The sequence below is a fragment of the Oxyura jamaicensis genome, chromosome 1 (assembly GCF_011077185.1).
Source record: "Oxyura jamaicensis isolate SHBP4307 breed ruddy duck chromosome 1, BPBGC_Ojam_1.0, whole genome shotgun sequence".
NCBI classification, from domain to species: domain Eukaryota; kingdom Metazoa; phylum Chordata; class Aves; order Anseriformes; family Anatidae; genus Oxyura; species Oxyura jamaicensis.
Genome location: NC_048893.1, coordinates 1,483,900 through 1,498,790, shown reverse-complemented (window position 1 = coordinate 1,498,790; position 14,891 = coordinate 1,483,900). Strand labels below are relative to the sequence as shown.

The 14,891-nt window shown below is 40.0% G+C and overlaps 1 protein-coding gene across 8 annotated transcripts in view; it reads left to right on the top strand.

Moving 5' to 3' along the window:
• The window catches only part of LRGUK (leucine rich repeats and guanylate kinase domain containing), a 48,834-nt gene that overhangs the window by 16,546 nt on the left and 17,397 nt on the right, over positions 1–14,891 (top strand). For all 8 annotated transcript variants that reach the window (XR_004755286.1, XM_035342869.1, XM_035342861.1 and 5 more), the window contains exons 10-15: positions 467–573; positions 4,600–4,719; positions 7,757–7,853; positions 9,015–9,128; positions 12,973–13,174; positions 14,119–14,232. Coding sequence is in view for 7 of the 8 variants with exons in the window: in XM_035342869.1 (XP_035198760.1) it covers positions 467–573; positions 4,600–4,719; positions 7,757–7,853; positions 9,015–9,128; positions 12,973–13,174; positions 14,119–14,232 (754 nt within the window). In the remaining variant the exon portion in view is untranslated. The remainder of the gene's footprint in view (positions 1–466; positions 574–4,599; positions 4,720–7,756; positions 7,854–9,014; positions 9,129–12,972; positions 13,175–14,118; positions 14,233–14,891) is intronic.

Genomic DNA, 14,891 nt, shown 5'->3' with positions numbered 1-14,891 from the left:
GAAATGCATTGTCAGGAGAAAACTGCAGTTTGCTTACACTATTAATGCCCATTCTGTTCCTCTTCTAACAAATAAATGAATGGCTTTGGTCCCTAAGGATTTTATTTGGCATCTTCCACTAGCATGAAAGGATGCAAATTAATGGATAATTAAAACCCAAGCAGAATTACTTTATATCTTGTGTAGCATCCTGTTTTCTTTCCAGCAAAAGGTTGAATATATTAATGATGGTGAACTACTTCTGGCTACCTTCCATCCATCTATCAAATCGTGTTTAAATCTCCTGAAAAGATTTATGTGGCGGAGTGCTTATAGACAAGCCAAATATGAAGACTGACCCTCATAAACACGAGGCCATCATTATTCATAGTGATCTGAGAAGCATATTACAGCTGGGAACAGTTACATCACTACTCCTTTTTTTTTTTTTTTTTTTTTTTTTTTTGCTCCTAAACTCTGGAAACAGGTTGATGCTGTGAATAAATACGATCCTCCTCCAGAAGTTGTTGCTGCTAACGATCATATGACTCAGATTATGTATAGCATGCTGCAGCCCCAGCGAATCTTTGACAGGTAAGCTTACCTCCACTTCACGTCTGCTCCTGAGGGTGGCACTCAAGTAAAGCAGAATATGTTGTCATATTTAGAGGGACATTTTTCTGTCCCTCTCCCACCTTTCAATTAATCTAATGAAGAGATGTTCCACAGTATTTTGTTCGCAGTCTGGAAATTAGGCAAATCTTGTTTGGTTGAAATTGATTATGAAATGGAGGTACTCATTCACCTCTGAAGTCTGAGACAGATTGTCCACAACTCTATTTCTTTTAAACAATCTGTTGAAACAGATGGTCATTTGCACCATAAATGAAAGATGGAAAATTTCTATCAATACCCAAAGGCAATCTGAAAGTCTCTTGAGAGAGAAGGGAGCTGTAAAATATTTCTTCCTATCCCGCTTACTCCTCTTCACACTACTGGCATCCCATTGTGAGCAAAACGGCTTTATTTTGTGGCTTTGGGGCATGTTTTCTATTCATACAGTGAAACTTTCCAGTTTGTACTTAAGGAAGTCCAGCGACTTCTTGCCTGTGGGAGGAGATGATGCTGACTGCCATTTAAAGCACAGAAGGGAGAGACAAATCAATGTTCCCTTTCTGACGTTGCTGTTGTCATGCCAGGTGACTTCTCTGTCTCATTTCTCATCTAGAAAATGGAAGTCACCATACTTTGCTGCTCTACAGATGGGTTATGATACTTGCTTAGTAAAAGTTGGGAAGGTGCTTTGACACACCATGATGGAAGATACTGTGACGTATTTGTGGTTTGTAATTATATCAACTACAGTGGCTGTTGAGATCAGCTTTTGTGCCCAACAGCCTGTCTTAGCACCATTTAGAATGCTTTGGGTTGGAAGGGACCTCAAAGCCCACCCAATTCCAGCCCCCTGCCATGGGCAGGGACACCTCCCAGCAGCCCAGGCTGCCCCCAACCCCATCCAGCCTGGCCTTGGGCACCCCTAGGGATGGGGAAGCCACAGCTCCTCTGGGCAGCCTGGGCCAGGGCCTCACCTCCCTCTGAGTGAAGAATTTCTTCCTTATATCTAATCTAAATCTACCTTTCTTCAGTTTAATGCCATTCCCCCTTGTTCTATCCCTACACCCAAAGAGTCCCTCCCCAGCTTTCCTGCAGCCCCTTCAGGCCCTGGCAGGCCACTGTGAGGTCTCCCCGGAGCCTTCTCTTCTCCAGGCTGAGCACCCCCAGTTCCCTCAGCCTGGCTCCACAGCAGAGGGGCTCCAGCCCCTTCAGCATCGTCGTGGCCTCCTCTGTTCCAATTCCCTCAGCCACTCCTCATAGGACTTGTGCTCCAGGCCCTTCACCAGCTTCATAGCCCTCCTCTGGACATGTTCCAGGGCCTCTGTCTTTCGTGTACTGAGGGGCCCAAAACTGAACACATGAGATTCATGATTAAGATTCATGATTTAGCAACTCAGTTTAAATTTTTAGAGTATCTGTATTGCGTGTCTTGTGTTTTTTTTTTTTATGGGCTTGAGCATGAAAGATAGATACCATCCCTGTGGTGATGATAGCTCTGAGAAGGCTCTTCAGCCTATAAAAAAATGCCAAGCAGTTATTGACTGTCTTGCAGGATTGGAGATTTCTTTTTTTCAGAAAGTAAAACACAATAGTTTTACCTGAAGGCATGGATTTTTTTCCAGTGCAGACATAGCCCCTATTTAAATATTTGTTTATTGGATTGTGTTTGTGCATCTTCATTGCTGGAAAGAAACGATTCTGTCTCCTGTCAGTGGTACTGTAGATACAAACATGTAAACACGCAGACCAGTATTTATGGTACTGACCAAAATTGTTAATGATGCCTTGAATGTTTGCCCATGCTCAGCTGGAAAACACACAACACAGTCATTAATGAAATCCTCCTAATGATGATGAGTTAGTCTTCTACACTATTGGAACCAGATTGGTATAGTTCATTTGCATCTATCTCTTTAGATGAGATAATTAATTCTGTTTAGTAATATTTCCACTAAAAAATAAAGACTGACATCAAAGGAAAAAGTGATATTGTTGCATACTCCGGTCAGAAAACATTGTTTCTTACGCCCTTGCCTCTCTCTGCGTGCCTTGTGATTCTTTAATTGCGTGGCAACACATCACTGCACAATATTATGTATAGTTTACCCTGACTGTAAATGCATGTGACATTTAAAATAGGACATTGTAATTTAAATATGCTCTAACAGAACCCCAGGTATCAGGCTTGAAACAAGAACTGATTCGGGGAAATCCTGTAGCCAGTGAGATGAGGGGGGCTGACTAGCCGATGGCAGTAGTCCCTTCTGGCCTTGAGACCTATTAATCTTGCATGGCAGTGTATTGTTCTACTCACCAAAGTAAAAAAAAAAAAAAAAAAGTTGAAAGATGAACATTAAATCAGCTAAGGACTCTTTACCACAATCTGCTTACAAATTATAGGAAAAAGAAAGCTTTTAGGTTATCTTTTGACAATCGGTAAGTGGTGATGTAATGAGAGATTGTATTATGTAAAAGTTCTCCATGGCATAATAAACCCAAGGAATTTGAGGATGTGTTCCTCTGTTCCAGCAATGGGAATTTATTTAAAAGGGAATTAGAATCCCAAGCATATTGTGCTAATAAGCTTGTTGTGCTAATGCTGTTTTTTGTTTTGTAAATGTCACCAAATCAGCACAGTGAGGAAAATACCTTCAGTCTCCCAGGGGTTCTGCTGCTCTCTTGCTTTCAAATAGTCTAGAGAAAGGAACACTGGACCACGATCTAGATTAATTTTACAGTTTAGTAACAGCACATGTGTACAGCCTTGAGCCGGTCAATTTATTAGGCGCGTCTGCTATTTCTTCTGAGAGGGTAGCACTTACCTACTCCATAGGAGAATTAGGAGACTGAATTGCATTATTATCGTAGTGCTTCTGAAACATCAAGCCCTATTATGTACATATAATCAGGTAGGAAATAGAGTTGTTTTGCTGCACCTAAAATAGGAGGAAAGCCATTACTGTGATTTTTTTCCCCCATGCTTGTATTGGAGGATTATCATCAGTTCTTACGGAGCTAGGCACTTGTAAGGGAAAAGTTAAAAGAAAGAAAATCTGTTTTCAGGAATTTGCCTTCACCTGTTTTAAATAACATTAAATGTACTCTTAATGCGCAGAGGAGTTTTTCTTCCACTTTAAAATTTAAATCGAGTTAAAGCTACTCATTAGTTAAAATTAAGTGGTTTTGAAATGATCCCAACTATTTCTGACACGTCATCAAGTGGCAAGATCTTACAGTCTAGCTGAGGTTTAAAAATGAGAGTCCAAAGTTGCATTCCATTTTTAGATGCCTCAATTGGTGGACTTTCAGAAGTGCAAAAATGCCATTTATTCTAGTCTTTACAGCTGGAAGTGGAACCTCGGTGATCTAACCATCTGCTCAGCATGGAGAAAATGGAGCCTAAGTGAAGGCTTTGTATTTTTGCAACACTTTGCTTTCTTTCATTGTAGTGTTATTTGTGTTCGGAGGAGTTTTAAGGGTCTTAGTGTCTTTCATCATACTGAATTGAAGAGCTCTTTACAAATTGCCACCTTCATCTGGCAAGGCCGTGGAAGTCAGCAAGATCATATGCAGGAGTGCATACAGGTTTGTGGGATTGAGTCCAGGTTCATGCCAGGCTTATTATGCTGATCATTAAAATATTACCATCCCTGCAATAGAATCGGAAAACTCTTAAACAAAACCCAGCAATACTGTAACTGCAGAGGGAGCTTTAGAAAAGACTATAAATCAGAAAAGATTATAGTACACATAACATTATTCCTTTGGCAAAAGAGACGCAGGGGTCTTTAATGTGGTAGTTTGTGCTATTTTTGTGTTTGGAACATATCAAACTGAGCACACACTTCTCACAATTTTTGTCTACGCTGCGAACAATGTGAACAGTGTGATAGACAGATGAGATTAGTCAAAATGATGATGAAGTCTCCACAGAGGCTTTATACAAAGTTGCTGAAGACTTTATTTGTTCGTAATATAATGGCTCCTTGTTTTCCTTTCTTGTAGCACTCTACCTAGTCTTGATGCTCCCTACCCCATGCTGGTATTAGTTGGACCTCTAGCCTGTGGTAAGAGAGAGCTTACTCACAGGATCTGCAGACAGTTCAATAATTTCTTCAGATTTGGGTAAGTTTGCTCCTTAAGGTTAAAAGAACACAAAGTGATCAAGGCTGAAATTGCTCCTGTTTTTTTTCTTTCTTTTTTTTTTTAAGAAGTTAAAAGTTAAAGACAACCCATAAATGTTTGTTGCTATGCATTTAATCCTTTCCCAGTGCCTGATTGCCTGAAGCCATCAAATACTTTCTTAAAAAGAAAAGCCGTTTAAATTATCTTGTTCTTTTCAAAGGTGAACCGCAAAGAAGCAAACAAAAAGTGTCATTTAGAGCTCCTTTTATTGATCTGTTCTCTTTCTGCTCACATATGCCCCTCAACCTAAACATCTGTTTAGATATGTATAGATTTCTCTTAATTTTTGGAATGTACATGCGTGTAAACACATTAGCATGCATGTGCACGCTGCCTCCTGAAGCTAGGCGAGGAAGCAAGCGCAATTGCTGGACCAGTTTATTATCCTGCAAGTAGTGTTATCAAAGCAAATAGCACCTTTCAGACTTCACCACCTGCTGGGAGGATTAATTTTCTCTCTTGGAAAGGCCTGAATTAGGATCCTTGCAGCCTTGGGCTTCCTGGGTATTTAGTGGAGAGAAACTAGCTCTTTCAAGGGAAGATCCAGCCTTTGTGGAACACTTACCTGAGCTGTATGGCTATTTTCAGTACACACTAGACAGGAATTCTGGCTAAGTTAGATCACTGCTATCTGCCACCTAAAATTAGGTGGTGAAAGCTGTTCCTTGTGTCCACCCATCCCATTCTTCACGATACATAACTTTCATCGGTCCTGCCTATGATGCATGCGTCCGATCTGAAATCCTGTATACTAATTATTTTGTCTCCCCTCTATTTTCTCTTTTTTTATTTTTTTTATAATTACACAATTTTATCCACTTTTTATCATACTTTGACCATGATTTCATATGTATAATAGCATTTACCATGTCTTGGACCCCTATTTGTGCACTCCTATGTACTGAGTAAGTCAGCTGCAAGAAAAGCACCGTGGGCTTGTGTATTTACAAGAATAATTCCTCAGAGTTCCTAGCATCAGGGCCACGACCTGCACGTTGATGGGCTGTCTAGTAGTAGCCTTCTTCTCTAATGTAATACTCCACAGTGGAGCAGCCTACACGTCTGCAGTGCACTCAGGTTATAGCCGCATGCTGAATTAAGTCATTACACTGGCAAAACAAAAGGATGTTTTAAGAAAAGATCTGAGAAGTTATGGGACTGGAAAAATATCTTTTTCGCTTTCTTTAAAGATACTGCTATGTTTTGAATCACTAGACGAGAAATTACAAACTAACTGAATGCCAGTTGAAATTTCTCAAGCTCTGTGTGTTGTTTTTTAGGAGCATTGTTTTTATACTGTGTGTTTTATTTCCTGAAAGTTTTATGCATGAGGGGAAGAAAAGGGGATAGAGACAGAATCTTAACAGAGCAGAAAATTGCAACCATAAAGCAAAGTTGTATTTTAATTATTCAGTGGAGATTTAAGCAATTTTATGGCTTACTCTTTTAAATTTCAAACATTCCACTCATTAAAAATGTATTTCATGCAACATACCCTGGCAGTTTGAATGTAAACATGGCCTCGCAATTAAAAAGGGTTGTAACGTTTAAAAGTGTTTCAAAAAATAAAGTGAAATTGGACCCTCAAACCATCTGGGTAGTACTCAAGATTGACCTTTAAAGGTGGATGCATTCATAATATCTAAAAAAAAAAAATAATCAAGCCTCTGAAGTGAAATTTTACAGAGTCCATGAGTAGCACTGTCCTCATTTGCCGTATCTTCATGATAAAAAAGTGTCACCCTCTAATGCTGTGATAATTAAGATCTGTCAAGCTCAATGTTATAAACTAAAATTCTTAGTGGCTTATAACTCCACTGTCTTAAATAAATGAACCAAAATCAATTTGTTCACTGTTAGATCTCAATATAAAGGAAAAAAAGAGTTGGTTTTGTGTGTTTTTTTTTGTTCTGTTTTTTGTTTTCTGTTGGTTTTATATACTTTTCCATTTTCTTAGGAAAATTCTCAGAAAGCAAGAAAACCAGGGAAATAAATTGTATTTCTAGAAGTCCCCATGCCTTGGGGAATAGGAAAAAAGTGTTAAATAACTGTATTTTCAGTGTAGCATTATCATCAAGCAAAAAACGTGGCAATGTGGGTAAGCCTAGTAGGTGGTATACTAGCAGGTGGGATATATATTTTTTTTCCATGTTTTCCAGGATAGTCCAACAAAAGTCAAGGAGATTAAATGTTCTCAGCATGAATCCATGCTAGAGTTCCCCATCACTTCTGTTCCTGGCATCCTACAATGTAAAATTTAAAGCCAAACCAGAAACAATTAGCAAAACCCTAAGAACAACATTAGCAAAATTCCTAAGAACATGGGCTACTCAGTAGTTTAATCCAAAGTTGCTACGTGCACTCTCTTAGCCATTTTTTGTTGTTGTTTTGGTTCTGTTCTGTTTTGTTTTAGTGTTTCATGCTGGTAGTTAGTTCACATATCTGAGGTTTCTCCTATTATCCTTATGTGGTGGCAGGCAATTACTTTTCCTGCCTTGTGTCCCACTTACCTCCCTTGTTTGGGAATTGTTTCTCCCCTTAATAATGTGGCGCTATTTAAAGATTGGTCTTTATATCTCTTTCTTAACCTTGGAGGTCAGCCTAACTCCTAGTCTCCCTTCCCATATTTAGGGTTCTACTTTATATCATTCACAAGCTGCCATCACTGGAGAAAAATGGTTTCGGCATTTCTCTATTACAGGGCCCTGTGACGGCTTCAGCTCAGGCTATCCCGGGTTGGAGGGGATTTATAGCCAAAATGTAATGTTACATTTAAACTTTTTTTGTGTATTTATGGGTTAATCTTTCAAATATGCAGCATTAGTGGTATGATTTGCGCCTCTTTATATTTCTCATATTTCTTCTCTTCTTAAAAATAAAATGATTTGTAGCATTCTCCCTTTTCCCCCCTCCTATTCCGTAGCTGCTTCTGTGATTGAAAACAGGTCATTTCTTTATTATACTATATATCTTCCAGTCCCTGTCATACCACCAGGGCAGCTTACTTTGGTGAAGAAAACAGACTTGATTACTATTTCGTTTCTCAAGAAGCATTTGACAAAATGTTGAACACAGTGAGTACCTGACTAGTGTATTCTGCTAGGCCCGTTTCCCTACAGTCAGTGTGAACTCAACTTTTCCATCTAAGTCTGATGTTATTTTTTTATTTTGCGAAGTTTGTGTCTTTGTTTGCATGCCCTTTCACTCACAGTTACGTGGCTTAGGTGCATACACACTGACCAGAAATCCATTGAACGTTTATATTGTTTTTTTCTTCTGTATACACTTATAGAAACCATTAAATTGGCACAGTGGTCAGCAGGAATTTTTAGACAGTATTATAATGTAGAAAGAAGCTTATTTGCCTATGCAAGTATCTAGTGTGGGTGCCAGCAGCAAAAACTGATGAAATAACTGCCATCTTTTTTTTTTTTTTTTTTTTTTCTCTCTCCCAATCTTCCAGAAACCCTGCAGGGAATGCAGTCTTCTAAAGTTTAGCAGATTTCCCCTTCTGTCCCCCTAAAGGCATTGTGTTCCCCTCTGAAGGCGGTTGTGCCTCCAGCTACTGTTTCTGATGCCTTTTGCTGCCTGCAATAAAATCTTTGGCATGAAAAGCCACAACAGAGCTCATTATTTGTACATATACAAACAGGGGAGCCAACACAGTGTTAAGCAACTGATCTGGTTCTTAACGGTAACTCTCAGCAATCGAGGAGTTTAAAATAATATAATCTGCCTTCATTTCTCTAGACATACTACTGGGAACCCAATTTTCAGTTGTCAGTTATTAACTTTGAAATTTTTTGGCCAATTATGCATTCCTCTTGCAGGATTGTTTCTGTTCTCTGTTCTTTGGCATCTTCTGTTTTATGTGACGTAGCCGTATGGTTTGATGTAATGTCAAAAGAAGGATGCCCCTTTTGCTTTAGATCTCACTTTCTTTACAGCGTGAATGAATAACCAATGAAAGCTGTAACCTGTCAGCAGCTTGTTTTCAAGGCACTGGTGTTTTATTATCCATGAACAATGCACGAGCCCCTACCCTGCAGGCCCTTCTCTGCTCTTCTCTGCAAATTTTGTGCTCCCATTGGCCTCATTAGTATTGATGATTTAGGCAGGGAGAAACTTTGCTGGAAGAGAAAGAGAGGAAGTCCCCAGCGATTACTCTCCTTTAAGAAAGTTGTTTTCATTACAATATTTCCTATTGTCATTGTGCTCGCTGTTTTGAATTTCAGGGGAAGTTTATAGCAACCTTTAAATACAGTGGCTATTACTACGGCCTCGGAAGAGACACTGTGGAATCAATTGCCAGAGAGGGCCTGGCAACCTGTGTTCACTTAGAAATAGAGGTAAGGATTGCATATTGCTTATCCGTTTTTGAAGACGTTCTTTTGTGAGAACTCTGCTGGGGAAAAAATCGTGCACTTTGACTAAGGTTTGTTTCAGCAGCCTAGACATAGCAACTTAGTGACATAAGAGGCACCGATGGCCTTCTGCCCAGCTGCCACTGCTGCCGATAGGTTTGGATGAGCTGTGTGGGCTGTGTTAGTGTCACTGGAGATGCAGCTGTTTAGTCAGATAAACTGTATCTTTAACTCCTCTGCATGCATCAAGTAGCTCTCCATGGTCAGTACATGAACAGTACCTAGCATAGATACCCACATTTAGTCAGATCTGTCCTCCAGATGGCTTCTTAAAATTTCTTAGTCAGTTTTTTCAATTTCAGTAGCCTTATCTCCCCGCCATGGCACCACTATTTCCATCACAGTACCCTCAGCTCTTCATCCATGTCCTGTCCACCTATCCCCAGCTTACAGGTGAACTGCTCTAGAGCTGCACGCCTACGAAACCCCCCATAAAAGGATGTCATGCTTCTCCTTTCCAGTGAAGCAGTGGAGGATGCATGCAAGCCAGAGACGATATTTGGGGCAGAACTGTTAAACGATGCGATCCCTGCGAGGGATTACTTCACCCTCTCTGAGATTTGTTGGGTGCATGTGCACAGATGGCAGAATCTCAGGAGCCTGCGGCTGCATTAGGAAACGATGTCATGACAAAGTATCAAAACCTGTCTGCTGGAATCCCCAAAGAATAACTTTTTAGCTAATTTTCTAATTAAGTACTTTTCATTATCTTAGACGAAGGCTTGCTAGCTAGGGACTGAGGTGACAAAAATGAAAGGCAGGCTTCATTTCCTTCCAAATTGTTCCTACAAAATAAGCTCCATCTATATGAGCTTCTAGAATGAGACACTCTACAGAGTGCCCAAAATATGGTACTGATTGTTGCTGGGTTATTTGCTGATATTAAATTTCATTCATTATAGGATGATTAGTTTGTTTGTGAAACTGATGGTTGAAAAACTAGTTTTTAGAAAAGAAGCTGAGTGTTTGTAGGGACTTTTAGATCCTTTGTATGTCAAAGAGTCTGTACGTGTTTATTGGCTTGCACAGGAACATACAAATAACTGAATAGCAGCGTGTCAGAGCTAAAAATGAATAAATAAATTAGTAGCTCCTTGCTCAAATGGTCAACAATTCAGTGTGCAGTCCTGCTCTTAAGGGCCTGTTACTTTGAATCTCTGTGTAGTTCCGTTTCTTCTTTTCCCCCTGTCTTGTCAGAACTGTGAATCACCTTCAGTCTCCACTGATTGCAATAGGCATCGAATATGTTTGTTGTCTTGCCAGGCAGACCCTGAATTTACAAGGGAAGAAAAATAGGAGAAGATGAAATATGATGGAGCGGGGTGCCTTTTAAAACTGTCACTTCTTCACCAAGTAGATGTGTTATCAAATAATTTAGGAGAAAGAATTTAATGGAAATTCATGTTTATTCATAAGGAGGTTAGCCCAGTGACATGGACAGTGTTCATATTTTTTTTATTGGATGTTACTGAAGCTGTTGTCATGGACAGACAGCTAAGAAACTCCTTTGTCAATGAAGTTTCAGGATCCCGTAGTAATTATGCGCAGTCTTGTATCACTGTGGACTCTGCTAGCAGATGAGAAACAATAACAGTGAGTTATGTATGTGAATAGAAGTTATCCAACTCCATTATCTTCTGCTAGGCTCATAACAAAAGTGATTTGGCACTATTAAAAGAAATTTTAATTATGGTCCATGGGTTGAGACTAAAAATTTAGAGCTGTTCATTCCCTTTAATCTACAGTATATCTTTTACCGATAAAGGAGACTGACACAAATTTTAACAGTAAAATCTTGCTGAGCCCACACTTGCAACTTGTGAAGCTGCTGCACTTCTGACACACAGTGTGTACTGCAGAAAGCACGTTTGCAGTGCTTTTCCTTTCCTTGTCTAGCCATGAATATCTCGATAGTAGCTGAAGGATCTGTGTGGGCAGATCGTACAAGGGTGTAGTGACAGAGTGGCTCACGTGGCTCGTTGTGCTTCCAGAAATGGGAGCACACCATAGCTCCTGCCAGAGACCACTCTCCATTACTCCTATTGCTGATTATCCAGCCATTTAGGCTGTGGAGTCAAAGGAAGCAAGATAAAATGCTAGTTGCATCTTTTCTGTAACCCCGTGTTGTAAACTAAAGAGATGGAGCTAAATTAAATGAATGGGCATCTTCAACTCAGGCAGCCCTTCGATCATTCTTGACCTCATATTCAATTTCAGCAAACTCAAATTTTACACCTTTTTAAATTTAATTTTCCAAGTATCTCGTTGGTTTCAAATGGTATCAGCTCCTCCATTTTCCCATTCTGTATTCTAAGGCCACTTTATTTCATATTAGACAGTCACCCCCTCGTCTCTGTTAACAGATTTGTTGGGCACACCAGGAGCTTTCTGTATCTCTTTTTTTTTTTTTTTATATCTCCTCCTCAAACCATCCCAAACTACTGATGGGCTGCCTTCCTATTCCTGTGTAGTTCTGGGACATACAATTTGTTTAGTTTTTTTTAATTATTTCTTGGTCAGAAAAAGAAACATTAACTGCCTAATCATTATTAGTCTAGATCTAATTATTACAGGAAGAAGTAGAATAATTTAGAGTACTTATACACTGAAAAAGTCACAATTTGTAATACAATGAAAACTGTAACACACACTCCTTGATTTCAGCATGTTTTCATGGTGTTAGGCCCACCCTTTCACTGCACCCTTGGGCTCTAAGGTTGGTGGTTTCCCTTTGCTGCTGTTACTGGGGTGGGGGGTTACAATGAATTGTAAACATCCAGGTCCTTTGCTGGAAGGATATTTGTGTTGATAGTTTCTTCTTCTCTTCCCGAGATCCTTTTGAGGTCTTATTTATATTTTTGGTAATACACATTTACACCTTTCTCATTATTCATTGGTCTGCAGCCCCAGGTTACATCTGAATTTATTATACAGCGTTTATTATGCCAGACACTATTTCTTCTTTTTTGCCCTAAAACCAGTTTTGTCCAGCCTCAGGTCTGTATTTTTTAACTGCCCCTTACTGACATGTTTATAGCTGTGAGGTCTCTGGTGTCAAGCCCGTGCCCCTTGTCTTATCGTTCCATGCCTGTACTCCTTTACATCGTCCTGTGTCTCCACTTCTCAAGGTCTCTGCTATCATGCCAGGCCTGTATTTATCCACACTAAGTTATTACGTTGAGTCATAAACATCTCATTCTACCTGGAACAAGGGCTTGTAACAGCTATCTATATAAAACTATGGCTTTACCACACACAGATAAAAGTAAAACAAATTAGATAAAGCCACCTGGTCAACAAGAGGAATTGCTGTCACAGCTAAGCCAAGTAAAACAAAGATACGGGCAAGTCAAACAAAGAAATTTTCAGACAGCAGGACAAGGCTGAGTCCTGAAGTCTTGAACCACGTGGGGGGGAGTCTTGTGGCCTGTCGCAAGCAGTGGCGATACCATGTTACAGGGCTACGTGATTACAATTTTCTGTTTTATATGTGTAGAGGGAGAGAGAAAAGATTCTTTAAAATATGAATTGGTGCAAAGGAAAACTTGTAAATTCCCGATTGGTACCATTATGTGCATCATTTAATAAGACATTGTCTTTTGAAGGTCCTGGCATGCAGACACAGGTATCCTTTTGAACTTGCTTCTTTTGTAAAGTGCCAGATGTGAGACTTTGGATTCAGAACAGAGTTGTCCCAAGCTCAGCTATACGTTCAGAAGCCACTCAGTCTCGGGAATGAAACGTTGTATTTCTCTGTTTGATTTTAAAGGGTGTGCGCAGTTTGAAAAATACCTACTTTGAACCCAGATATATCTTGGTGGTACCAGTGAACAAACAAAAATATGAGGGACATCTGCGGAGGAAAGGATTATTCAGCAGGCCAGAGATTGAAGAGGCAGTATCCAGAGTGGACATGTACATCAAAATAAGTCAGGATTTTCCAGGATACTTTGATGCGGTAGTGAACACAGGTGAGTTAATCTCATACTATAAAACTGACCCCTAAAATTGCAGCAATAGATGGACTTTTACAGCAATAGATTGATTTGCCTTGTTAATTATTGTCCTAAGAATCTAAAAGCTCTGCAGATCTGTTAGGACTGAGCTACTCTGCTATGTCCAAGTTATCTTAAAGTCCATCTAGAAAGCAAACCAAACAATTGAACTCAGGAGCTCTAAGTATTGTCTCCTGTGAGAATGCTAATCAGACGTGCAGTGTTCTGTGCTAATTATCTGTTGGTTCCTGGACAGAGGTCAGAAGTGCTTTTGACCTAACAGGTCTAATTATCTGTGGAGCAGATAGGCTCTTTTCAAGTGCTGAAATGACAGCTGATGTGCAGCCTCACTATAAAGGAGAGGCTGCTGCAAAGATTTTGTTCTTAGGACTCTTCTACTTAGTAACTTGTTCAAATCCCCCAGCCTGAGACAGGGAATGTGTGAGTGGTCAATACTTCATTAAAACCAGTGTTTGCTTCTTGATATTTAGGGATTGAGAGTAACAGATGGCGGAGAGGAATCTAATTCATTCTCTTTGTGCCCTTTTGTGGAGGTGATTTTGTCGTTCATCGCAGTGATGGTGAAATGTGTATATCATTGTGGTATGAAAAATACTATTTATAGTTATTGTTGAGGGCATATGGATCACAGAATACGCAGCTTACAATTTAAATATAGCTTTTAAAAAAAAAAATGAAACAGAAACGCAAACTGTAGGAGAATACTTAGTTGAGTGCAGAAAGCTAGAACTGAGCTGAATTTCAGATTATTTGATTGAATGTGCTGTTTATGAAGATTTTTCTCCCGAAGAGAAGAGCTAGATGAGTTACGAATGCATTTCTGTCTCAGGCTTCTGTGCTTTCCGTCTTTGTACTGAAGAAAGGTTGTTTTTCTTGAAATCGCTTATCCCCTTCTGCAGATGAATTGGATGAGGCATTCACAGAACTGAGCTTCCTGATAAAGGCATACCTGGGTTTGGAGCCACCTGCAGTTTCTGACAGCAGTCAGGACTTGCATAGCAAAGCAGGAACAGGTACTGTGTCCGGGCACATGCTGCTACTGCTCCTATCAGTAGAGTATTCCTACTTATTTGTTACAAGATTTAAAATCTGGGAATGATGCAACCTGTGAGACTGCTTGTCTCTGAAAGCTCTACGCTTCTCTGTAATGGGTCTCCAGGGCTTTTTCTTCCCTGGGATGTAAATCTTTAATGGACATCTTTCCACGTCCTTTACAGCACTGTGCGCCCTGAGGCAATAATATGTAGAAAGTGAGTTGCCTGACTCTAGTGAGGATGCTTTTGGGCTGAGGATCTCCCATTCACTCCAGATAAATCACAAGCCAGATGTGTCCCTGGCTGAGAGCTTTGTGCCCATCAAAGAGCAGCAAGAAAAGGGCATGGCACTCCGAGCTTACTTGTCACTCTCCCCCAGGATAGCCAGAAGCATAAAGAGGTATATGAAAACAAGGATAGTAAGATGAATGAAGGCAACTTAAAAATTTACTCCAAAGTACTCTTGGGGATACCCACTGTGGTGTGAATCCGGCTGGGTAGCCTGTGGTATAAACCCAGTGATTGGCCCTGTGTTTAAAACAACCCTTTCACTACCTGAATCACTAAGGTTGGAGCCTCATGATTACTTTAGCCTAACCCAAGCACATGGTGCTGCAAAGCCGTCGTGGCCAACTCAC